The 27,452-nt window shown below is 40.9% G+C and overlaps 1 protein-coding gene across 14 annotated transcripts in view; it reads left to right on the top strand.

The window, feature by feature from the left end:
* LOC145524549 (uncharacterized) overlaps positions 1 to 27,452 on the top strand; it is a 349,726-nt gene that overhangs the window by 113,755 nt on the left and 208,519 nt on the right. For all 14 annotated transcript variants that reach the window (XR_014067656.1, XR_014067650.1, XR_014067651.1 and 11 more), the window contains one exon: positions 5,153 to 5,208. Coding sequence is in view for 7 of the 14 variants with exons in the window: in XM_081537104.1 (XP_081393230.1) it covers positions 5,159 to 5,208 (50 nt within the window). In the remaining 7 variants the exon portion in view is untranslated. The remainder of the gene's footprint in view (positions 1 to 5,152; positions 5,209 to 27,452) is intronic.

The raw sequence follows: 27,452 nt of genomic DNA, 5'->3' as shown, positions 1-27,452 counted from the left end.
GCCCCTGTAATCTCTTGCCCAGACTGTTTCAGAAGCCTGATACCTGGCCTTGCTGCTTCCTCCCTTCCTGTCGCTTTAGCCCGTTCTCAATACAGCAGCCTGGAGAAGGCAATGGCACCCCACTCCAGTACTCTTGCCTGGAAAATCCCATGGATGGAGGAGCCTGGTAGGCTACAGTCCATGGGGTCGCTACGAGTCGGACACGACTGAGCGACTTCACTTTCACTTTTCCCTTTCATGCACTGGAGAAGGAAATGGCAACCCACTCCAGTATTCTTGCCTGGAGAATCCTAGGGACGGCGGAGCCTGGTGAGCTGCCGTCCATGGGGCCGCACAGAGTCGGACACGACTGAAGCGACTTAGCAGCAGCAGCAGCAGCAATACAGCAGCCAGATCATATTTGCCTCTGCCCCAGGCACCTCTGTTGCATTACAGGGCTCTCCAAATAAAAGCCCAAGACCTTTGGGTACCCTAACAAGGTCCCTATGTATCTTGCTGACCCCACATCCTACTGCCGTCTCCCAAGCATAGCCTAAGGTCAGACAGGCCACATTTCTGTCTCAGGGCCTTTGCACTTGCTGACCCTCCATCTGAAACTGTCCTTCCCAAGATAGCTACATGACTCTTCTCTGGACTTCCTTCAGGTCTCTGCTCATATGTCAGTTTCTCAGTGAGGCTTTCCTTGTCCATGCTGTTTAAAATTTAACATCCCCCACATGATGTATTTTGTATTCTACTGGAATACCTCATTTTATTGTACTTTGCTTTATTGTGCTTTGCAAATAGAGTCCTTTTACAAGTTGAAGGTTTGTGGCAACTCTGCTTTGTCAGATGGTGGTTAGCATTTTTTAGCAATAAAGACTTTTTAAATTAAAATATGAGTTTTTTTAGACATTATGCTGTTGTATACTTAATAGACTACAGTATAGTGTAAGCATAACTTCTATATGCCCCGGGAAACTAGAAAATGCATGTGACTCGCTTTATTGAGGTGATGGTCTGGAACCAGACCTGCAATGTCTCCAAGGTATGTTGTTTAGTTGCTAAGTCATGTCTGACTCTTTTGTGACCCCAGGGACTGTAGCCTGCCATGCTCCTCTGTCTATGGCATTTCCCAGGCAAGAATACTGGAGTGGGTTGCTGTTAACTTCTTCAGGGCTCCAAGGTATATGTATACTTAAAATATGTTCATTGTTTGTCTCCTCCTTGAATGTTACCTCCTTAAGAAGTAGGGGTTTGGTCTTTCTGTTCGCTGTGTGTCCTCAGCACCTAGGATCATGCCTGGTTATTCAAGGTGCATACTGTATGCTGAATGAATGAGTGAAGTTGGCCCTTTCTAACCCCATGACTAGATGTGAATGTAGAGTCGAGCGCATTGTGGGACTCTTCCTATCATGTTTGTTCTTTCTCTCGCTCATTAGGACTCTCTCATTTCAGGAGGACTGAAATGTTAGGAGAACGTCTTTAAAATGTAAACCACAGCCATGAACCATATAAAAGATTCTACACAGTGAGTTGGGGAACGTCAATTAGTTGTTGGTTTGTAAGGCGACGGGAGGACGACAGTACACACCAGGTCTCCTGAGTGCCAGGTGTGCAGAGTCAGGCCCTGGGGATCAGAGGAGGCGGAGGGTGTGGGGCCTCCTTCGGGGAGCTCCATGCTTGTTGCTGTCGACCCCTTAGTCGTGGCGGCATCCCACAGCAAACTCAGAGCCTTTCATGCCTCCCTCTTCGAGGACCATTGCTTGGGTGCGTGTGCACATACATGTGTGTATATTTGCTTTCCAGTGTTGTCTCATCAAGGGCTTCCTTGGGCCACAGTTTATGTTTTCCTTTTTGTTTATAGTGTTTCTTAGTAACCCACTGCCACAAGTCCTCTCTGCAGCGTTGCTACTCAAGTGTATCTTGAACTTTGTGCTATTTCTCTTTTGGTAGCTTAAGATTTATTTTGGCTACGGAGTCCTCGGAAACAGTAACGTTACAGACGTGAGTTCCACAATGCGCATCTAATTATTGACCCCCCACCCCAGGGTCAGAGGACACACCAGGGGGAACGGAGTCCATTCAGGGAAACCATATGGTCTGCCTGGCAGAATTAACTCTGTTTTGGCAATGGATGCAGCAGGTTCTAATGGCCCAAAGCCATCATTCATTCAATAAAATAGCTCTTGAGTGTCCACTATTATGGAACATGCTTAATAAAGTGAACACAGTATTCAGCTTTATGGAGTGTCTTATAGTCTAGTAAGAGAAATAAACATGAATAATCACATAACGTGTAATTATAAACTGTGGTAAGAGCCACAAAGGAGAAGATCAAGAGGCTATGGGAAAATCAGGGAATTTGTCCTAGTCTGGGGTCATGTGACATATGAGCTAGGATCTGCAGATGGCTGGGCATGTGTGTGCTTTGTGGGGAAGGTGCAGCTTATGTGTATAAGTTTCCAGGCAGAGGAAACGAGGCGTGCAAAATCTCTGAGGTGCTGAGGGGTCTGTGCATTCAAGAGAGTAGAAGGAGTTGAGTGTGGCTGAAGTGTGAGGGTGACAGGGCAGTGTGCACAGAGCAGGCTGGAGGAGTGAGCAGGGCCAGAGCAAGGCTTGACAGTCTGCTCTCAGGTACCTACCGTTAGACTCAGGCAGAGCATCAAAGGAGTTGAAGTAGGGCTGAGCCATGGCCTGTTTTCTCTCTTTAAATGTTTACTCTGGACACTTTGTGGAAAATGGATTGGAAAGGAGGAAGCAGAAGCTGGGAAAACAGCAAGAAGCATTTCATGTTTGTCCAGGGAAAGGGTGATAGTCACTTGGACTAGGATGGTGGTAGTGGAGGAGAGAGGAGGACACTTGTCTGGAGAGAGAATACTGGAGCCACTGGCATCTGGGTTGCAATAGCTCTGACATGCTCATGCAACAGTCTGCTGTTCATTTGGCTTGATCTTTAACCTGCCTGTGTGGTATCTCTGCCTGGGATTTCAGGAAGCATCTGTTGACCAAAGAAATGTGAATGCATTGGTCATGCTGGGTGGAGCAACTGCCTGGGTTGTCTGGCGACATACTTTAAATTGGAAGTGAATCCGTAGTCTTCGTGGCTTATATGTCAGTCTCTCGTGAGCTTTGTTTATCATGAATCAGTATTGATGAAACATGATCTTTTCCAGAACCTAAGTAAGATTAGACTTTTGGGAGTCAGCAGAATGAGGGACAGAACCTAGACAGTTGTGAGTTCCCCCAGGTAAATGTCACCGGTTGGAGACTGTCTTAACTGCTACCTTTCCTAGGCAGCATCCTCTTTTTTGATGAATGCTTTTCCATTATCATTTTAAAATTTTTAGGTAAATCCATAATAGCAAATTTGGAAAACTCAGCAGTGGCCACAGGACTGGAAAAGGTCAGTTTTCGTTCCAATCCCAAAGAAAGGCAATGCCAAAGAATGCTCAAACTACCGCACAATTGCACTCATCTCACACGCTAGTAAAGTAATGCTCAAAATTCTCCAAGCCAGGCTTCAGCAATACGTGAACCGTGAACTTCCAGATGTTCAAGCTGGTTTTAGAAAAAGCAGAGGAACCAGAGATCAAATTGCCAATATCCGCTGGATCATCGAAAAAGCAAGAGAGTTCCAGAAAAACATCTATTTCTGCTTTATTGACTATGCCAAAGCCTTTGACTGTGTGGATCACAATAAACTGTGGAAAATTCTGAAAGAGATGGGAATACCAGACCATCTGACCTGTCTCTTGAGAAACCTGTATGCAGGTCAGGAAGCAACAGTTAGAACTGGACGTGGAACAACAGACTGGTTCCAAATAGGAAAAGGAGTACGTCAAGGCTGTATATTGTCACCCTGCTTATTTAACTTATATGCAGAGTACATCATGAGAAACGCTGGGCTGGAAGAAACACAAGCTGTAATCAAGATTGCTGGGAGAAATATCAATAACCTCAGATATGCTGATGACACCACCCTTATGGCAGAAAGTGAAGAAGAACTGAAGAGCCTCTTGGTGAAGGTGAAGGAGGAGAGTGAAAAAGTTGGCTTAAAGCTCAACGTTCAGAAAACTAAGATCATGGCATCTGGTCCCATCACTCCATGGGAAATAGATGGGGAAACAGTGGAAACAGTGTCAGACTTTACTTTTTTGGGCTCCAGAATCACTGCTGATGGTGACTGCAGCCATGAAATTAAAAGACGCTTACTCCTTGGAAGGAAGGTTATGGCCAACCTAGATAGCATGTTTAAAAGCAGAGACATTACTTTGCCAACAAAAGTCCGTCTAGTCAAGGCTATGGTTTTTCCAGTGGTCATGTATGGATGTGAGATTTGGACGGTGAAGAAAGCTGAACGCTGCAGAATTGATGCTTTTGAACTGTGGTGTTGGAGAAGACTCTTGAGAGTCCCTTGGACTGCAAGGAGATCCAATCAATCCATCCTAAAGGAGATCAATCCTGGGTGTTCATTGGAAGGTCTGATGTTGAAGCTGAAGCTCCAATACTTTGGCCACCTCATGCGAAGGGTTGACTCATTGGAAAAGACCCTAATGCTGGGTAGGATTGGGGACGGGAGGAGAAGGGGACGACAGAGGATGAGATGGTTGGATGGCATCACCGACTCGATGAACATGGGTTTGGGTAGACTCCGGGAGTTGGTGATGGACAGAGAGGCCTGGCGTGCTGCAATTCATGGGGTCGCAGAGAGTCGGACACGACTGAGCGACTGAACTGAACTGATAATAGCTATATTCACCAATTGTTTCTGTCTTTGGTACAGCAATTATTTAATTAACCCAGTGGGGCAACGTGCTGCCACCTAAAAGAGAATTTCAGAGGGAAAGGAGTTTGAAAAGACAAATTAAATGCAGAAGGATTCAGAGTCAAGGAGAATCTTACCCTGCATTGTTTCCCTTTGTGTTCATCTTTTTTTTTAATGCCATGTTGATTTCTTTTTAAGTATTTGCTTTTCACATCTTCTATTACCAATACATATAATGATATTGTCATAATAGTTTTATTTAGGAACTCAGTAGAGTTAGGCAGGTGAAGTAATTAAAGTTTAATGAAGCCCTGTTAGAACTCTCAAGTCCAGAAAATATCAAGCTGATATAAAATGTATGCTTTTGTGACTACTCACTAACAATATTTTCCTCATCTTTTGCAGGAGAAAATGGGAAAAACAGAGGTACCTTTAATGGAACAGAATAAACTACTGAACAGGTAACTAAATTTTCAGGAGTTGGTACACATTAATTAGAGTTAATATTTGTGACGCCCTTAGGTGGTTACCTGGGCTTACCTGGTGGCTCATCGGGAAAGAACCCACTTGTAATGCAGGAGACTCGGGTTCAATCCCTGGGTCAGAAAGATCCCTTTGAGTAGAAAATGGCAACTCACTTCAGTATTCTTGCCTGAAGAATTCCACGGACAGAGGAGCCTAGTGGGCTACAGTCCATGGAATCACAAAGAGTCAGACACGACTGAGCACACATTGTCTGTCTCTGGAGGGTTACCTGGCACACAGTAAATAACGACATAAGTGTTTGCTACAATTAAGTTTCTTAAGTGTACCTGAGCCTTAAGGCACTGATGCAATGGACATGAACTTGGGCAAACTCCAGGAGTTGGAGAGGGACAGGGAAGCTTTGTGTGCTGCAGTCCACGGGGTCGCAAAGAGTCAGACTTGTCTTGGTCACTGAACAACAACAACGACAAACCTGAGCCTAAAACAAATAACTCATACAGCCAAAAACTACCCAACAAAAACAAGCCCTTTTCCCCTAAAGCAAGTGTGAACATCACTGGTAGGTTCTGAGATGGTCTCTGTGTGACCCTTATAGTAGCCTGAAAAAATTATTTTCTTAATTTCTGAGCACTCTTGAGTAGTTGAATCCGCATTCATTTTTGGTTTTGAGCACTCATTCATGATAACCTTGTAAGTGTCAGATCAGTTTCAATATTTTTGAAACAAAACAAACATCTTTAAAATTCATGAAGAGCTTATCATTTGGGAAGATGGCTTCGTCCAGAGGTAGCCACTGACATGGCGTGTGGATAGTTAGTAAAGACAGAGAGGATGGCGTTAGAAACAGAAGTCAACATTTTCTGATGATGCCAGTGATTACTTGGAAAAAAAAGTTTCACACTGTTGGCCCTGCCCAGGTAGTAACTTGACATCATAAAACAGTCAGTGTTATTGAGAACCTACTGCCACATTCAACATACATTGATTATGTGCCAAGGACTATGCTTGGCCTTAGGATTGCGAAGTTGAACACGTCACCTCTCTGCTCACCCGCTCTGTCTCTCTGGACCTGTACTGGTTCCTGCCTTCTTTGCCTCACTGAAGGGAGACTGGGGTCTCCTGGCCAGAGGGATACTCTAGATCTTCCCTTCCCTTTCACCTTCAGCTCTTCTGTCTACCCCCGGCTCCTCTCCTCCGTTCTTTATTCAGGGTGAGGAGAACTCTGGGAGGGGGGCCCCACAGTCTGGTTTGGTCACAACAGACATTTCTCTAGATGGCCTTCTTTCCCTGGACTTCTGTTTCACAGTTTACATATTTCACTTAAATACTCGTGGTTTTGTGATTTGCCATGCTCCCGCTCTGGGATTTGGGGATGTTATCTTTAGAGATCACTTTCCTATTGAGAGGTGTTACAGATGATACTGTTAACTTGAGAGAGGTGGGCCCTGGTGGAATGCTTGATGTGTCACGGTTCTCAAACCTTTTTATTGGAACCCCAGGAAGAAATACATGTCACATTTGGACCCAGTGCACACACTTGCCCATGTGGATGTATGATTTCCTGATACACCTTTTACAGTATGTGGGTTGTGATAGAATTTTCTAGTCTGTTGTATCTTCCACTGTTTCTTTTTTCTCATTTTAATGTTCCCCATAACCTACCAAATGGGTTTCATGACCTACTAGTCAGTAGTGTTTTTACAAACTTGGACCAAGCTTGTGCTATGGCAGGGGTACCTTTTTTCTTGCCTTTCTGTCCTCATTCTGTGGTCATGTGTGCATCTGTTTTATCTTTAAACTCCCACTCTCCCAAAACTTTCCTGAATTTTATGTGCAAAAACTTTGCTCTTCGTTTAGAACTTCACTTCTGTTTCTGTTTTCTCACACTTCATTCACTCCTCAACTTTCTTTCTGTTCGAAATTTGGCATTCCTCTCATGACCGGTAGACAAGAATCTTCTATTTACCATTTCAAATAAGATAGATATCTATGTGCTGTTTGATCTTGCATAGTAAATACAACGTTTTAAAAGTAACACGTATATTTTCATTAATTTCAATCTTTACTTAGATCCCCATATTCAATTTCCCAGAAACATAACTATTCTTATGCCCTTACCTGGTCCAGAAATCACAGAATTGTACTGGTGATGGCGTCTCCTGTAACCTGTCATCTTTGTTGGTGTCCTGGGCTGTGGAGAGACATTTGCTGGCCCAGATACAGTGCTGGATTGTTTTTCTATCCTGAAGTCCATCGGACTGTCATTTTTAGGACCTTAAATTTTCGTAGTGTTGCAGGAAAGCTTGTAAATATATTGGAATGCATTGAAGTTACCTACTTTAATCACTTAATCTTCTCAAGCATTTTTAGGATTTCTGGCTCAACATCTAATAAACTGAAATGTATTCATGCTATGTCACCCAATCAAGGAGCTGATAATTAATGAGGGAAAAAGTTTTCATGGTAAAATTTGATTCCATACCTTCATGTGTTCTTAATGGGACTAGAAAATGATAGTTTAGTAAAGCATCCAATAAGCCAAGATCCATTCAGAACATTTGGAAATGACAATTCACTCCTCCAAGATAGTTAAGAACTTCATTTTAAATGCTGTAGGTTTGCTGCTTGATTTGTTAGAGGAGAGATACATTTGATTCTTGTTTTAAGTCTAGTGTTGGAAAACAAAAAGCTAAAATCTCTTGCTTATCTGTTTGAACCCCTAATCACAGTATCATGTGGATTTCTGAACAACCCTAACAAAATTCTTATTGATTTTAGAGGCAAGTTTATTTATAAAGGAATCATAATTATATACATCTAAGATTGCTTGGTATGTACAACAAATTTTAATGGTTATAATGTACAAGATTTTTTTTTTTTAACCTAAGATAAACCAGTATTCACCTGTCTTTGGCGAATATTTCTAAAGTTTATAGGCCATGAATGAGACAGAATATCCCAGTTTTCTGAGTTAAAAAGATCTCATTTGAATAGTCATAGAAGTTTCTAAATATTTTGTTATAGAAGCCAAACCAAAGTCATTCATTTGCTTCTTTGAGTATGTTCTACTTTCAGTCATTAATGAATCCTTTTCATATAATTATAAATATAGCATATTTGCCAAATGTTATATTATACTATACTGTATTATGTTAAAATACTTAGTCAAGTATTACAGATTAACACTGTCCTGTACTTAACAATTATTTTAAATGCCATATACCATAATTTAAATTGCTTTGTTTTGTAGTATCTAGGGTTTGAAAGTACCATAAGAAGAGAATAAAGCAGACTTTGACAGCTAGTAGATGCTAAAGTGTATCTGAAAAAAATCCATGATCTAGGATTTCATTTTGATTTCCTCCCTCCCATACTTTTTTAACTTTCTAAGGGATTTTAAAATGAATTATAAAGTATTTTTCCATTAAGTAATACAGCACACTCAATAATAAAAATTTCTGATGTTTTCTTCTTAGTCTTGGTTAAGGGACACTGACCCCTTCCTGAACATCTGTTCCTCAGATATATTTATTCTTTCTTCTTTTACTCACTAATTTATTTGATTAAATCGGTGTAGTATTCTACAGCCATTCCCAGGTGGCACTAGTGGTAAAGAACCTGCCTGCCAGTTCAGGAGACATAAGAGACGTGGGTTCGATTCTTGGGTTGGGAAGATCCCCTGGAGAAGGGCGTGACAGCCACTCCAGTATTCTTGTCTGGAGAATCCCATGGACAAAGGAGCCTGGCGGAATACCATCCATAAGGCCCCACAGAGTCAGACATGACTGAAGTAACTTAGCACTCATGCACATGGTCATTTATATCATTTGGGCTGGGACATAATGCATCGTCTCAGCATACAGGAGCACCTCGAAAGGTGCCAGCGATGCAGTGGTACCTTTCTGTCAGTCACATCATATCTCCAGACAGTCAAAGGCCAGTCCTAGAAACACGCCAGAGGGACTGAATCTGATGGTATGTGATCCAGAGCCCTCTCTAAATTGAGGGAAAACAAAAGTGACTATGCAGGGAATGGAAGAGCCTGTCTTGGAAAAACTGAGTAAGCAGTTCACATATAAATAAGCCCTGAGGACAGAGCCTTCCAGCCTTTCCCTCATCACATCACCATCATGGCTGAGACTGCGCCAGTCTTGGTCTTGTGTTTACCCTTACTACGGACTTGTTTTCATCCCTTTCCATTCTTTGTCCTCTTGCCTTCTGAGATACCTACTACTCATACCTCCCCAATGATTTCTTTCAAGTAACCTTATGAGTGACCCTGCCGCTTTGGTATGAGTCCTGAGTCTTCCCTCTGCCCCTTCCGTTCCCAGCCCATGAGCTCACAGTGTTGGCACAGCAGAGGCAGGGGCAGGTGCTTAGAAAGTAGAGACAGGGAGAGAGGGTTCAAATAAATACTAAGAAACTACTTAACTTGAATACTTACTTTTTGAAAAAATTAAAAAACCATAAAAAACCTTTGGGGAATTTATTTTTTTATTAACAGTGAATTCTGATCTGTTTCCTATCCTGCTCTTGTTTAGTCCGAGTGCACAAAACATGCCTGGAAGCCAGTAGAAAAACACCAGAATGCATAGACATTAGGTTAGTCCCTTTAACCAGAAGCTTTGAGAGTTTCCAGAGGTGGGAGCCGATTCTTGCAGCCTGCCTGGTTCCATTCATAGGCATTTTGTGTCCCCTGCCGCCCCATATCAGAAGGTAAACCACATGTCATAAGACAAGGTAATACTGGCTTCAGAGACTGACAGAACTGAAAAGGATATTATTGATGGTTGAAGGGGTCAAATTATGGCACAAATCTGAACAGTATTTGGGAACATAAACTACTGTGAGTTTAATAACCCCAAACAAGAACAACATATATTTTTAAAAGTATTTCATCCTTGTCCGATTTTTCTGGCCATTTTCCTTTATTCATTTTCTGTGAGGGGGAAACTGAAGTGAAAATAGAAACTATTATTACCCCAGTATTAAGGCACTTACATTGATCATGAAGAACATGAGAAGTCATATCGGATAGCCAAGCACTTCTTTTAAAAGCATGAATAAAAGAAAAAGAGATAGTAAATATCAAGATATGAAATAGTATACTATAGGTTGCTAGTTTTGAACTTCATTGCTTCACCCACTAAAGCCTAAGTATGTTGTCAAGAAATAAAGTGAAATGCTTGGTTCATTCTAAGTACTTAGGACTTGCAGCTATTATTGTTGTCACGTTGAGGATACTCAGGACATTCTTTTAGTTGTGTTTCCAATAGTTCAGGATGGGTTTGTTTTGGTCTATCCTGTTTTTTGGTGATAATTTGTATGGCAAAGAAAACAGTGAGGTTGATAGCCTTTACCGAGTATCTCCTATGCTCCAAGCATTGGGTGAAGAAGTGTAAGGGGGGACGTACCATCAACATTCCAGTTTTATAGAACATGTTTGATAACAAAAGGTTCTTTTCAGTTCCCAGCAGAGACCATAGTCTCATCAGAGCCGAATGCTCGTTGGCCTTAAGTAATGCTGCAGCAATATTTCAAGGCTTAAAAAGCTTCTTGTTTCACATTGTTTATTAGCTGTGATAGATAGCCACACAGGGAATATGTTCCTTATTAAAAGGGGGTTTTCACAGAGTGAAAAAGTAACTCAGATTTTCCTAAGCTTGAAGCATTACTTTCATATTTGATGTTAAAGATTTGTGAGTAAATATTTATAGTTTGCAATCTACTGTTTAGTCCTCAAGGGTAAAAGAGTGTAATATAAAAAAATTGAAACTAATATTCCCTTTTTAAATGTATATAATCAACATGTTTCATGTATTTCCCGAATATTTGTTATTTTCAGTTGTACATGGTATAACTTGCTATTTCAGTAGGAAATGAACCTCTTAGGCAGACGGATTCTGAAGGATTTCAGTATTGGGGGTTTGTCACATCAATAACTGAAAGAAAATAAATCCAGTATCTCTGATTGAAGAGGCAAGTAAGTATATATGTATAATCAATTTTCAGCTTACCACTTTAATGGAAGGGAACATTAGCATGGGTAATCAAAAGTTTTCAGCAACCAACACACCCAGCTTTTTTTTACTATAGCAAGGAAATAAAGGCTTAACTTCTTTTTAAAAAGTTTTTCTTTTCACAGTTACTTATCTTCTGTTTAGTTTTGCTTTGGGCTCTTTGGTTTCTGGAGTGCACAGAGATGGTAGAGGGTTTGGAAGTGGCTCGATATATATTTGTAAAATAGAGGAACATTCTTATAATCTAAAATATGTTGTAAATATTGCAAAATGTTTGAATTAATATTTAATTATGTTATGGGTTTTATTGCATTTCCACTGTAGATTCAAATCCATTTGCCTATTCTTAAAACTATTAATGTCCAAGGTAAATTTTAACACTTGAATCTATTTTAACAAGCCCTCCTTTCTCCCATCCCCCACTATTCCTATCTTTTTAAAGGTGAAATTAGTATAGAATGACGATCAAAGATACTTGAAGGGGAAAATAAATCACAGAATACTGTAAGTTTGACCACCTGAATTTGAAATTGGAAGGAAAGTTAAAGGACGTTTACCTTAACCTTTTCAGTCTACAGACGAGGAAACTGAATTTCTGAGAGCTGATTGGATTGTACCATACCACAGAGTTGTTAAAGGGCAGAACTAATATAGATAGACAGCACTTCTTCAACTGAAACTTTTAATGATTTTTTTTCAACTTTATTGAGATCTAATTGACAAATGATATTATCTTTTAAACATAACATCATCATGATTGATGAATATATACCTTGGGAAAGGATTCCCCTCGCTTGAATAATTTTCAAAAATTAATTAATACTAAACCCTCAGGCTTTTTTTGTCTTTTGCTTTTTGTCGTTTAGCACACTACTTGGAAAGTGTGTGTCCTTTAGCAAAAGGGAGTGGAAAGCAAAGCCCACTCATACCAGATGCACTGTTTTTTCCATTCTTCTCGATTGGGGGCAGCCTGATGGGTACAGTTAGGAAAGAAAGAGAGAGACCCAGTCCTCACCTCGGTGTCCATGAACATTCTATGGGATCATTTGTAAACCTGGAACCACTTGCTTTTCTAACAGTAGTTGCTCCCTGAGGAGTTCCATGTCTTTCTCAGCTGCTTGTGGCCCTGTCCAGCCCAGAAAACAACACCTCTGATTGCTATATTCTAGGAAGGCCTCTGGCAGAGCCCTCTTCTGTTTAGAATATTATCATCCACATGATTATTTTACTGGTAGGAAAGCAGTTCTAGTGTTGTCCCTTAGCTTAGAGTATTAGTGTGCTGGGCTTGCTGAGGTTACAGCTTTACGTTGGACTTCCTTCCCCCTAGGCCGTAAATCATTTGGCTTCCCAATTTATTAAAAAATTGAATTCTTAGAACCAAGTACTATTCTCATGTGGATGGCACCAAATGAATGCTCCCGGTTCCAAGTACAGTTAATGAGACAGGGTAAACAGGGCAGGAAAATGCGCATCATCACCAAAAAAAGCCCCATGTGTAATCCCAACTAGTCAGAAGTGTCCTGTTTGTCAAGTGCAGACCTTACCACTCTTTTATCCAAAAATGTATCTTTCTTAGAAGCTGATTGACTAGATTAGTATATAGTTGAGTCATACGTTTAAAAAAAACTACAGAAAATGTACCCTGTGACCCATGTGAAAAGTATTGATTTTAGACACAATACCTGGTAGAAGTAAATAGTTTAATCTGACCTGGAAAAGAAGTAACCTAAATACACCTAAAAATAACCTAACAATTGAGATAGTGCTAAATAGTAAAATCATATTTCTGCCTTCTAGTATTGTCTTGACACCAGCATATACAGTTATTATTCAGTTAGAAATTTTATTTTGACAGGATTCTACCTGATACATATTTTTTCAAAAGGGTGGTAAACCATTGCCTTACTTCAAAAAGAAATTTATTTGTTTGGCTGTGCTGGGTCTTAGTTGCAGTATGTGGGACCTTTACTTGTGGCATGTGGGATCTAGTTCCCTGACCAGGGATCAAACCCAGACCCCCTGCATTGGGAGCACGGAATCTTCGTCACTGGACCACCAGGGAAGTCCTCCATGCTTTTTGACAGATTTTTGACAGACTCCTTAGGGAACGTATATATAGCAAAGTGTCAAATGTGACAAATTGTGACAAAATGATTGTCACATTACGCCTAAGCTTTCGAGTTTGTCTTAGTTATCTGAGTATTTCATTGCATTTTGAGAGAATCTTGAATTATTCTATAATTTAATCCTCCACATCACAGTATATAGTGCTTCATTATGGATTCATTTTTAAATAATTTTTTAAGTTTGAAAGATAATTATGTTTGTTTTGCCACAAGATGCTCTCATGAGAAAAGTTTCAAATCTTGTGGCCAGGTGTAGTTGCCAGACAAAGACTTTAATGTTTGGCTTTTGTTTCAGAATTCGTTTGCACTGGTTATTTCAATTCAGATTAAATAAGAGGAGAAATAGTACTTCTTTTCCTTCCAATATGTGGAAACATACAGTATTTGTGTGTGCGTGCGTGCGTGTGTGTGCTCAGTTGTGTCCAGCTCTTTGTGAACCCATGGACTGTAGCCCACCAGGCTCCTCTGTCCATGGGATTCTCCAGGCAGGAATACTTGAGTGGATTGCTGTGCCCTCTTCCAGGGGATCTTCCTGACCCAGGGATTGAACCTGAGTCCCTTGCACCTCCTGCATTGGCAGGCAGGTTCTTTACTATGGTGCCACCGGCACTCCCCTGATACTCAGCATTTAAACAGTCCTGTCTTGAGTTCTTAGGTAGCTAGGAAAGGTAACCATGCTACCAGGATAAAGTTGATTTTTACTTATTACCTGTGTAGGTCCTATCTTTAGGGCTTACTATATAACCAGAAGACAAGGGTGGGTAGATGGAAGAAACGGAAGTCCTTAGTAGTGGGTTGGCCCATAACATCTAATGGACAAGCCAGATGAATTTGGGCCAACCCGTGATTCTTTCATATTTCTCTGAAACATGATGGTTTGCTTGCCACAATGTATATTATACCTGCAAGTTTGTTGGATCTTACTTGAAACCAGTGAGGGGAGTCACACAAGTGGGTGCAAAGAAAAAGGTACCCCCCACAAGCTCTGTATCACTCAGACTGGCTTTGCTCACCATGGCTACAGGACATGGAGGATGTCAGAAATGACTGACTAGCAGAAAAGTTTTAAGTGCCAGCACCTGAGAATGAATTCTTTTTTAATTTCTAAATAAATGAGAGTAAGATCATCACAGAAAAGTAGGGACCCACTCAGTTACATTCTTACGTGTTTTCTAGGGAGGGAAGAAGGGTTGAGTTTGAACTAAATTTGCTGGGAATTGTATTTAGAATGCATCCAGGGTATCAAAGTGTAAAAGGGGTATGCTGCCTCTGGCCTGGACTGTGGGGTGTACTAGCCAGAGAAATGAGGACAGTCAGCAAAGCCTGGGCAGGAGTGTTCATGGTGTAAGTTTGCCCCTGGGCTCCAGTTCCCCCAGTGCCACAGTCTCTCAGTTATGCATGATTGTGCTCTTAACTGTTAAGGATACTATGCATTAAAAGTGAAGACTCTGGATCCAGACTTCTTAGGTTCAGATACTGGCTTTGCCACTGAGGCAACTGACTTAATTTCTCAGATTCTTCATTTGTAAAACAGGATTAATACTACTATTTTACTTCCTGGGTTTATTAAGAGGATCAGATGAGTTAATGGGCTTCCTTGGCGGCTCAGACGATAAAGAATCCACCTGCCAATGCAGGAGACCCAGGTTCGATCCCTGGGTCGGGAAGATCTCCTGGAGAAGGAAATGGCAACCCACTCCAGTATTCTTGCCTGGAAAATCCCATGGACAGAGGAGCCTAGCAAGCTACCATCCATGGGGTTGCAAAGAGTTGAACATGACCGAGCAACTAACAGTTTCGAAGTGCTTAGAACACTATCAGGCACACAACAAACAATGAGTATGTATTAGCTGTTATTATAATGTGTGACCCTATTTAATTTTTTAAATAATATGATCCTCCATAACCCTTATGTAGGGAAAATAGACACTTAACTGGATGAATGAGTAGATAATAACTTGCATGGTATCTTTAGAATTATTGATTGGTTATGTAAAAGCATTTTGGTTTGTGAGTTAGTTTCCAAGATAAAGCTGTGGAGGCACCACACTAATTAAATTGCATCTACCCATGATCCTCCTACTCATCTCAAACATGATCCCTTCATCTTCTTTCTAATAAACTATATTCTCTCCTGGAACTCACGAAAAGGATTATGTTTTGCATCAGGAAAAAATACACACAACACACATAAGTGAAACAGTACTTTATGAACTGATTGTTGCACTAAGTGCAGTAAGCTCTTGTTTTCTACTTTATTCTCTTGTTTCATTTTTGTAAAAGTGTTTCTTGCAGTGCATTGAAATTATTTCACAACCCACTAATGGATTACCCAACAATTTTAAGAACACTGCCTTAATCCAATTTGACTCTTGTCCACAACCAAAAGAAGGGGATACCTTTGATTATAACCAATATTCCCTTCCTTTGCATTTTCTTTCCTAACTTCCCCTGTTAGTGGAGCTGAGATTCACCAGCTTTAAATACACACACACACACACACACACACACACACCCTACACACACATATTTAAAGACCACCAACTTGTTTAGTAAGGACAGAGTTTGCATTGGGTTGTCATGTAAAAGGACTTTAAGCTTTACTGCATTTCAGATTCACTTTTAGCACATTTGTAATATTAAAATGCACAGAGCTCATGTAAGATAGGATCCAATAATCATTTTCAGGAAAGAGTTTAAGATTAGGTATGATAATAGTAACAGATTTCTCAGATTGTGATGCCTAACTTCTACTGTGCCCCAGCTCTCTCCAGTTAAATGAGGCATTAAGAGTGTCATGCAGAAAAGTGACTTTATCGATAGAGCTGTTGGCATCCAGAGCTGTCCACAGGCTGCAGTGTGTCCCTCTGGACCCAGCACCAGTTCCTGGACACTGACTGCTTAGAGCTGTTCGTGTGTTGTGACCATGAAGCTGAACACACAATACTACCCACCCCCTGCTGGACCCCGACTCTGTTCTCACCAGCTGAGCCACCAGCCAGACCAAATAACCTACTTCTTTGAAAGATTGACAACCAAATTCTGACCACGTTTACCACATAAGGCCTTACCCATGACCAGTTGCATGTTGCCTTTGGTCAGCCCCCAACAGCCTGTTCCACATGGCAGCCAAGCTGTCCTGACTGCAGTGCTGTGTCTAATCCAACACCTTTTCCACTGACCTTGGTGGAAGTCTGAATATTACATTCTCTTCCTGCCCTGCCCACCCACCTTTGGCCCTTAGTCTTTGTTAAATCCATACATATTCCTTTATCATATTTCAAGTAAACCTCTTCTAAGACTTTTTTCTTTCTTCCCTCTGATTTTGGACAGCCCCCAATGGTGCTAGTCATAGCTGATAAATCAGGAGTAGGGATATGATCATTATCAAGAGGAAAGAACATGGTATATTTGAAGGTAGCATAAAACGTAATAGTCAGTGTCATCCACTTTCAGATCTCTTAAGTGTCTTAGTCAATTTCATTCTTTTCTGATTATACCTTCCTTCACACTTGCATAGAGAAATCAAAAGCATTCTTGGTTTGTTTTATTCCTTATATAATTGTTGGTTTTGCAACACAGTTGCAGTATATATCTTATTTTCAGATATGTGTATGTGTGCATTAGTCGCTCAGTCATCTCCAACTCTTTGTGCCCCCATGGACTGTAGCCCACCAGGTCTTTGGGGCCTTTTTCCTATTCAAGCTGGTTGGTCCCACATAACTCAGGACAGACCCCTTCACTCTGGCCTCTTTCTCACATGTACACTTGAGATGTGATGGCTTTGGCTAGTGCAACAGACTGTCTTTTTTTAAGACTGGGAAATGGGAGTCAGAAAATGTTTAAAGAGAAAGGGCTAGTACATTTTTCTGATGCTAGAATTTTAGTAGTATTGGATTTTCATGAAGTCATTTCAAACTGTGTTCTCTGCTGTCCTGATATTAATATTGTACTTTTTAAAATAATGGCTATGTAATAACTCTTTAAATTCATTCCTCATTTTTAATCTCAGGGTAATACTTTTCTTTTGCTAGAGTTTTAGTATATAGTCTGCAACTTAGCATACCATAGGTAGCAAGCTAAAGGCCACTGTGAGAGTGAAGTGATACCTCATGAGTGTGGTCTCATTCATTGAAAATGCATTATTCTGACAGAGTTTTGTGTTTAAAATGACCCTGAACTTGCAAATATGCTTATGGTTGCCAGTAGAGAAACCAATAGAGATTATAATTTTTCTGTTAGGGTCCACACAAACCAAATATGCAACAGAACTCCTAAGCTTCATGTAGTCAGCAGCATTTGAAGCAGGACTTGACAGCGCTTTTAACAATTTTTATATATACCCCCCTTTGAGAGATAAAGGCATGCATAGAATAAAATGATTAAGTATACATTAAAAAGATCATTAAGATCTGAGAAAAGATAAAACAGAGCCCTTGGGGTTTGGCAGTATTGCCTCAGTAGCCACCCGGAAGGGTGAGATGAGTCAGCCGGCCCAGATCGGGAGGGCTTGCATCCTGTAGCCCACCACATCAACGACGATGCTCTGCTTTCATCTGGTGCCTGTAACGGGCTTTCACCTAAGATTTCATTGTGGGGAGGGCTTCTAATAGCAACATGCAAGTTTGAGAACTCCTGCCCCTATAGATGCAAATTTTACCTGTTTTAGGCGAAATAGTTGGAACACAACACCAAATACACTAGATCAGCTCATAGTAAAAATTAAAGCTCTAAAGTCAGCTTCCTTACAGCCCTGTCTGTGTTAGGGTGTCATAGTTTGTAGTCATCCTGAGACTCAGTGGGGGAGCACTTGGAAAAGCTTGTTCATAGACATACTGTTTTCTCAGTTGAGCTCCCCTCATCCAGAAAGCTTTCTTAGAAACTCTTTGCATATTGGAGGAACAGGTGAAACCTTTTTTATTTAGGAAAACATAGTTTTCTTCCTGGTTGGTGATGTTCAAATAACATTTTTCTGTCCATTAGAAAATGATGTCCATTTATAATGATAGTGCCTCTCCCCTCTGCCCAGCACTTTGCACTGAAGTGAATTGACGGGTTAAAATGGAGAACAGGTGATGGAAAAGGACTCTGAGTTTCCCGAACGTTCACACAATCTTTCACTGGATAAAGAAAGAACCAAGAATAAGAAATATGGAAAGATGATATCATTTTAAATGCATCTGACAGTATTTACTTCTTTTTAAAAAATCCTTTATGTTTAGCAGATAATGGAGGTGGAGGTGGGCACACAGGGCCAACGTGAAGTCTACCATAGAGAATCCACTGCTGGCCAATCCCTACTATTAGACTGCCATTAGACATGGACTCCAAGTTTGTGTTTCATATGCTTGTGATGAAGGGCTTTTTTTGTTTGTTTATTTTTGTCTTTGGTGAGACTCCTGTGGCACAGAAAACTATCTATATAGTTCTTGATGGGGTGCCTGGAACATCATGAGCAGTCAGTTTTTTTCGCAGTATGTTTTTCTGTTTTCCAGTGGTAGCATCTTTTAATGTAATGTTCACATTCAGCATCAAGTACTGAGTTTCTCAGCTTCTGCAGCTCAAGCTTTTGTCTCTTGGAGAGAGGTGGCAGGGAAGAAAGGCCAGGTGAACCTAGGTGGGCTCTCCTCTCCCTCGGAATCAAAGCCTCAGGACTGAGGTGGCCTCACTGTGACTGTTGCCCCTGATTTCATCAGGAGTCAGAGACAAAATAACTGAATGTTAAGGAAGATAGCAGCAGCTGTCATCAGCTGTTCCACTGACAGGGGAAAAAACTCATCGTCCAACTTTAAAGGATTTAAAAGTAACCTGGAATGCTTGTTATGATGCAAATCTCTGGGCTCCACCCCATAGACTGAATCAACCTTAGGTTATCTTGATACACATGGTCCAAGAGCTGCGTGTTGAAAACCCCTAGTTCTAAGAAGATCAGTTACACTATTGCTCCATTATTCTTGGTTTTAATTTCTTGGTTGATCATCAGTGTAGCATGAAGTCTAAATTTCTTTTGAGAATTTTTACCACTCTTCCTTGGTAATTCTGAGCCCCAAAACCATGGCTTGGAATTCTTGGCTTAAAAATATGTGTACTGTGCCTGTACTTCTGTATAACTCTTAGGCAGCCACATAACACAAAAAACTTTGGCAGTGGCGTGAGATTTACTTGTAAATTGCAGCGTCGACAAAGTTCCTTCTTCATTGACTTTGCCCCATGAGGGAGTCCTTTCTCACTGTGGTTTGTTCTCCTCGTGGTTTCCGTAGCGTTAGGGAGAATGCTAGAGGGGAAAAAAACGAACCCTGTCTAGTTTTTACTCACTCGGACGTGGTGTGTCTTTCCTTTTTATGAGATGGGATATGAGAGGCCTGCCCCGAAGGTGGCAAATCAGACTTCCACACGCGTTACCTTCGCTTAGCCAATAGGTTACTCAGAATGTGTATATTATGATGTGCAGTTTCATTCATCAAGGGGATTTCAGGCTCCAGCAGCAAACAGCCTTGAGCCGTGGGTGACTTCTGGGCTTTGTTCTTTGCATCGACTCCTCCGTAGTAGCAAGAAAGTGCATCTGGCTGTTAGAAGAATTAATGGAAATCCAGGTAAGGGTGAAATGGAGAAATCATTCCTTTTTTTTTCGTTTGAGTGGATTTGAGATTTTAGAAAAAATATTTTAGTCCTTTGTTTGGAAGAGCTCAAAACTAGTTGTCTGAAGTTTTTCCCTCTGAGTTTCTTTATAGTATTACCGTGTATATCAGCATCCCTTTGATGTGAAATCTACCCTCTTCAAAATGTAGTTTCATTTTCAAATATTAAAGCATAGGATTCCATTTTTCTTTCTGTGCGTGAAATTTTTAAAGTAAAATAACTATAGTTGCTAAGATACAAATTACACATAGATTCCTGGTTCAGAACTGAAGGCTCTTTTTTTTTTTTTTTTTTTTTAGGAAGTGTGCTTTAAAAGTTGGGCGGGGAAAATCGGTGTTTGCATATGATTTATGAAACAATGATGTTAAAAATATATCAGACTTTCCCTTATGTCAAAGGTCAAATTTTGAGGCATGCCACTTAATCTGTTCTGAGGAAGGGGCCGTGAGACCTCTCCCCCTGCCACTCCCCATGTTTTCTCCTGGTGGCACGAGCTCCTCTTCTCTCCCCAGGCAGGGGTTCAGTCTGTGTACATTCAGTGCAGTGGCATTTTTCTTGAATAAGTGACTAAGACTTCTTGGATGAATTCTCTCTTTGAAAGAGGTGGTAGAATTGCATCAGAAAGCCATTTACAGTAAATGGCTCCCCCCTCCTTCCTGTAATGACCACATATGAAAGAATGCATTAATTCTTGTTTTGAGGAAATGAGAGTTGTAGAGTTCTATGGAAAACTCCCTTCTCATCATTAATTAACTAGATTTGAATGCTAAAAATCCCAGAGTCAGTATCACTTTGTGCTATCTAAATAAATGTCACAGAGATACAGTTTTTCATTCTACCCTCTATATGGAGTAACCAATTATCTTGAATTCAAAAAAAGGAAATAATGTTGAATATGGCTACAGTTAATGGCATAAGCTTAAACTAATTTCATTTTTCTTAAGTGTGAAGTGTGTGCTGGTTTTGTTCTTCAGGATTTAACTCTGTGGTAGAATATGAAGGCTAGAAGGAAACTCCCATAGGTCATCAGCCGGGGGTTCTTGTGGGAATAGTGCTGCCCCCTAGAGGACGTAGTAGGAATTTGGTACTGTGTTTGGTTCTACAATGAAGGGCATTGCATGGGTGGGGATCAGAGATTTTAAATGTTCCACAGTGGAAAAGACAGAAAGAATTACCTTGTATCCCACATCAGTTTCAGTTCCCCTGTTGGATAATCCATGCAGTGAAAGTTAGTTTGTAATTGTCCGAGCTTAGACTTAAATCCATTTTATATAAAAATATAAGATAACTTTTGCATACTTTTAATATACACAGGATATACTCATTTTCATTCTGGTGTCCACCTCTACCTCTCCTGTTTTGTTTTCCTGTACTTTTAATAAAGAAAGCTTGTGATTTGACTTCTCTTAATCCAAGTATTCTTTATAAGTAACTGATAATCATGTATTTCATTATATAGTAAATGGGACCTGAAAATCATTTACTTACTGAAATATGTAGTGTTTTTATTATAAATTGCTCTTCTTTTAGGTTTTCCTTCACATTACATTCAGGGTTTTATATTGATGTTTTTAAAATATATGTATACTAGGTAATGTTTATCAATGGGTTGTATTTCAGAATAGTGAATATAAATAGAGCAGAATTTTTGCTTATAAAAAGAATGCTTTCGGACTAGTGGGGTTTTGAACCAGTGATCCAGTCCCTCTCTGTAGTTCCAGGAGGGACAGTATGCAAATCACCCAGATGGGAGGGATACTTGTCTTCTATTTGAACATCTCCAGGGACAATGTCACATGTTCTACATTAATATGGTTTCATATTTTGAAGTCTTCACATTAAGCTAGTTCTTATTAATACTTTCCTGGAGTTTTTATTATGTCACTCTAAAAACACCATCTTTGGTTTCTCCCTTTCTGTAGGAAAGGACAGACAAGTATGGAGAGAAGCTCATAGGTAATCTTACAGACTCACATAGGAGTTAAAAACAGAGTCAGATTTTCTTGAAAAATGAGGCTTTGTGTCACCATCTTTTTTCCAGCAACGTGTTTTATATGTGCCATTTTAAACTTCTGACTGTAAATTTATAGCATATCTTATGTAAGAAGGCATTGTCTGTGTCACAGGATTATGTTATCGGAGTCACAGCTGTGAGGTCATGGTACCCGGGCACCTGCATGCATTGCTCACTGATGCTTGTTTGGGGTCATGTTTTTAATTCTGTAGACCTTTTTTTTTTTGAATTGCTATTTCTTGTGCATTTTGGGGGTGTTGTTTTTTTTCTTACATGGATATGATTATGTACATGCTCAGTCATGTCTAACTCTGTGGCCCCACGAACTGTAGCCCACCAGGCTCCTCTGTCCATGGGATGCTCCAAGCAAGAATACTGGAGTGGGTTGCCATTTTCTTCTCCAGAGGATCTTCCCGACCAGGGATTGAACCTGTGTCTCTTGCATCTCCTGCACTGGCAGGTAGATGCGTTAACACTGAGCCACCAGGGAAGCCCATGGGTATGTTTATTGCTTCTCAAATATTTTTCAGGGACTCTAATAAAAGTTGTTTTGAGGGTTCTTGGTGAAATATCTTTACTGCTTTGAATTTTCTGTTTCTTTCAGTGTCTTTTTGTTCTTTATCTTGGTTTTCCACTTTCCTATTGCAGGCTTTCTTTAAGCATGTATTATCCTTAACTCTTCACTCATATAAAGATGAGATGGCCTTAAGGCTGCCAGGGCTCTGTCTGTTGGGTGCATCTTGCTTCCCTTTGGTAGCAGCCAGCCCTATTGTGGAGAGTTGCTAAGCATCAGAGTGAAGAGGGCTTGACTTGGGGGTTTTCAGAATCAGATTGGCTGTTTAGTTCTCACTAGACATTGTGTTTGATTTCTTTAGAGAATCATGTCCCTTTTTTAAGTTTTAGTTTTTGCCTGGGGGTAGCTATAAGGTTTGTTGTTATAAAGACAGGAATTAGGTATGGAAGTAGCAATTGTTGATGCTTTGACTTCTCAGTTAATCTTCTTCTACCCTTTTTGTCATCTCTGGCCCATATCGCACTTGCTTTTTCTGAGTCTAGAGCCTCCTTGAGGTTTCACTGGGTTATCTCCTTCCTCAGCAGCAGCCGTCTCAGAGAACCTCTGGGGCTCTGAGCTGCCTCTGCTTAGCTTCATCAGTCAGTGCTTCATTATTTTATGGCTTCCAGATGTTTGTTGAAATCTCTCAGGCCCATGATAGTCTTTTAATTGTGGTGAGTATGTATACTTATTTTTAATAACTGTAATGGTATATTTCAAGTGCCCTGACCACCATTTTGAAATAGTATCTTAGTTTGGGCTGCTGTAACAAAGTACCATAGATTGGCTGGCTTATAAACAACAGAAATTTATCCTTCACAGTTCTGGGGGCTGGTTTATAGAAAGCTGCTTTCTTGCCATGTCCTCACAAAGTTGAAGGGGGTGAGAGAGCTCTCTGGAGTCTCCCTTTATAAGAGCACTAATCCCATTCATGAGTACTCCGTGATTTAACAACCTCCCCAAAGACACACCTCCTAACACCACCAAATCAAGATTTCAACATAAAAATTGAGGCAGGAGGGACAAACATCTAGTCCATAACAAATGAGAAGTCTTTTCATTTGTTCATTTGTCATAAGCACATCTGAAGAATTAAATCAGAAATACAGTTAGCCAGGAAAAAGTACAAATGAGGGCACAATAACTGCAGTGGGTATTGGAGTTTGGGAAAACTAACTCTCAAAATAACTTGGCTGGGAGAAATAAATTGGTAAGTTGGGATTGACATATACACACTACTATATATAAAATAGGTTAACTAATAAGGACCTACTCTATAGCACAGGGAACTCTACTTAATACCCTGTAATGACATATATGAGAAAATAATCTAAAAAAGAGTGGATATATGTATATGTATAACTGATTGATTTTCTTTGCTGTACACCTGAAACTAACACAATACTGTAAATCAACTACTCATGTGTGCTAAGTCGCTTCAGTCTTGTCTGACTCTTTGTGACCCTACGGACTGTAGCCAGCCAAGCTTCTCTGTTCATGGGATTCTCCAGGCAAGAAGACTGGAGTAGGTAGCCATTCCTTCCCCTAGGGGATCTTCCCAACCCAAGGATCAAACCCATGTCTCTTACATCTCCTGCATTGACAGGCAGGATCTTTACCACTGGTGCCACCTGGGAAGTCCCAAGTCAACTATACTTCAATAAAAATAAAAAAGAAATACGTTGGCTGGGAAGAGAAAATGAGCTGAGTTTATGCAAAGACACAAAGATTTCTAGCTACAGAGGCTGTAGTCATTCATCATAGAGCACCCCAAGACACTCTTCTAGCTTTGTTGCTAGAAGAAAAGATGCATCTTGTGAAACATGAAAGTTAGTCATTAAAAAATCTACAGAAGTAGTGGCAGTGTTCCTTATCTTTAATACAAATATAAATGTACATATGCTTCTTTTTTAATTTCTTGTCTGTCCTTAGACACAGGAGTTTCTGAAACTCCTGTTCCTTTGTTTCTATAACTTTTATTCCTTAAGAGATAGACTCTCATGCTTCTCTCTTTTCTTGTAAGAAGCATCTATATTCTCCCTTCCCATTTCCTTCGTGAAAAAAATCTCCAAATTCCTATTGATCATTCCTTTCTCGTATTTGTCCCATAATTCCTGAAAATGCATAATGGATACCATGAAGATGGAAACAATTAGATGTTGATGAATTAGTCCTTTATCTGTGCTCCCACAAGGGGTCTCCATGTGTACCTCAGCAGAAACTCTGAGTTTATATTTCCGATCTTACCATTCCCTCATTTTAATCAGAAAAAGTAGCTGTCTCCCTGTGAATAATCCCTGGAGATGTTCTCCACATCTCCCACAGTTACCTCCAGGTAATTGAACCTAATGCAGAATCTTATCAGCCTATCCTGATGTCTAGGATAATACTAGGAGCCCCAAATCTATCTTGAGAATTTGCAAAGTAGTTGTTGTTTAGTTGCTAAGTTGTGTCTGAGTCTTCTGTGACTCCATGGACTATATAGCCTGCCAGGCTTCTCTGTTCATAAGATTTCCCAGGCAAGAATACTGGAGTGGGTTGCCATTCCCTTCTCCAGGGTATCTTCACAACCCAGGGATTGAACCTGTATCTCCTGCATCGGCAGGCAGATTCTTTATGAATAAGCCACCAGGGAAGCCCTGCACAGTAGTACTGTTGCATATTCATTTTTGTTTGTTTGTTTTTGGTAATGGTTTAGAGGTAATTGAGGATAGTAAAGATCCCCTGGTTTCTGATCTCTGTATTCTGTACGTCGTTTACCAATTTAGAGCCTTCTGGACAGTTCTAGATCAGAGAGCAGGCCCTCTGAGGCCACGCCCCGGAAGCAAATGTGAAGAGTGCCAAAGTGTCCTGAGCTCCGAGGATGCCAGCCCCCAAAACATGTTTGTAGTTTATTTCTGTTATTGGCCAGAACAGATATATCATCAGCTTATTCCAGGTGCCCTTCTGTCCAAATCCACTTGCTCCCATCTCTTCCTGTAACCTGCTGGAGGAGTATGTTGAGTGTGGCTTGTTAGTTGTCTACTGAGAGTTGATGGCCTAAAAAAGGACACTTGGGAGAATTTAGGGCACCGTCACACTGGTTCTGGGACCCAGCATATCAGTTGACTGCTACTACTGGATGAGAGAAGAACAAGCAAGTTTTATCTTTTCCTCTGGAGGACCGTGCGTGGATGGTTCCACAGAAATGGGACAGCCATGGTACAATGCTATGATGTTAAATACACTCATGTAGCTAGATGCTGGTTAACGTGTAGAACATTTCTTCACCTAGGTTTTCTTCTGCCCAGTCCAATCAATCTCCAACCCCACTGGCAAACACTTTCTGATTTATATATCATTGCTGCTTTTCCTGTTCTTGAACTTCATCTAAATGGAATCACAGAGCATGTACCTCTTCGTGCCTGACTTCCCTCACACAGCAGTTTCATATTGTTGTGTGTATCCTCATTCATTCTTTCTCCTCCCGTGCTGGGGAGTATTCTCTTGTATGAATAGACCCAAATCGTTGGCCCAGTTCTCCTGGTGATGGGCATTTGGATTGTTTTTCCCTTTTTGGCTGTTCTGGATATTAAGCTACTATGAACCAGCTCTCTTTTTCTCAGTCTCATTCCTGTTTGGATATCAGTTGAGTTGCTGAACCAGACAGCAGATACATGTTTACCTTTATATGAAACTTCCAGATAACTTTCAAATAATTACACCATTTTATACTCCAGCCAGCAGTGGATGAGAGTTCCAGGTGCTCCAGTTCCTTCTTAACAATTGTCTGTGTGCATGTATGCTCAGTCCTGTCTGACTCTTTGCCACCCATGGTCTCTAGCCTGCTTGGCTCCTGTGTCCAGGGAATTCTCCAGGAAAGAACACTGGAGTGGGTTGCCATTTCCTTCTCCAGGAGATCTTCCCAACCCAGAGATCGAACCTGGATCTCCTGCATTGGCAGGCAGACTCTTTACCACTGAGCCTCCTGGGAAGCCCCAACAGTCTACCACTGCTGGTTTTTCTGATTTTAGCCATTCCTAAAGGAGATCAGTCCTGGTTGTTCGTTGGAAGGACTGATGTTGAAGCTGAAATTCCAATACTTTGGCCACCTCATGCGAAGAGTTGACTCATTGGAAAAGACCCTAATGCTGGGAAGGATTGTGGGCAGGAGGAGAAGGGGATGACAGAGGATGAGATGGCTGGATGACATCACCAACTCGATGGACATGAGTTTGGGTAAACTCCGGGAGTTGCTGATGGACAGAGAGGCCTGGCGTGCTGCGATTCATGGGGTTGCAAAGAGTCAGACACGACTGAGCGACTGAACTGAACTGTAGAGCAAGTGGTTAGTTCAGTTCAGTCACTCAGTCATGTCCAACTCTTTGCATCCCCATGGACTGCAGCACACCAGGCTTCCCTGTCCATCACCAACTCCCAGAACTTGCTCAAACTCATGTCCATTGGGTTGGTGATGCCATCCAACCATCTCATCCTCTGTTATCCCCTTCTCCTCCTGCCTTCAGTCTTTCCCAGAATCAGGGTCTTTTCCAGTGAGTCAGTTCTTTGCATCAGGTGGCCAAAGTATTGGAGTTTCAGCTTCAGCAGCAGTCCTTCCAATGAACATTCAGGACTGATTTCCTTTAGGATGGACTGGTTGTATCTCCTTGCAGTCCAAGGGACTCTCAAGAGTCTTCTCCAACACCACAGTTGAAAAGCATCAATTTTTTGGCGCTCAGCTGTCTTTATAGTCCAGCTCTCACATCCATACTAAGATCATGGCATCCAGTCCCATCATTTCATGGCAAATAGATGAGGAAACAATGGAAGCAGTGACAGACTTTATTTTTTTGGACTCCAAAATCACTGCAGATGGTGACTGCAGCCA

This window comes from Giraffa tippelskirchi, chromosome 10, assembly GCF_054371585.1.
Source record: "Giraffa tippelskirchi isolate mGirTip1 chromosome 10, T2T-mGirTip1v1.2.pri, whole genome shotgun sequence".
Lineage (NCBI taxonomy): Eukaryota > Metazoa > Chordata > Mammalia > Artiodactyla > Giraffidae > Giraffa > Giraffa tippelskirchi.
The sequence above is the reverse complement of the archived record's forward strand: the minus strand, read 5'-3'. Positions and strand labels throughout refer to the sequence as shown.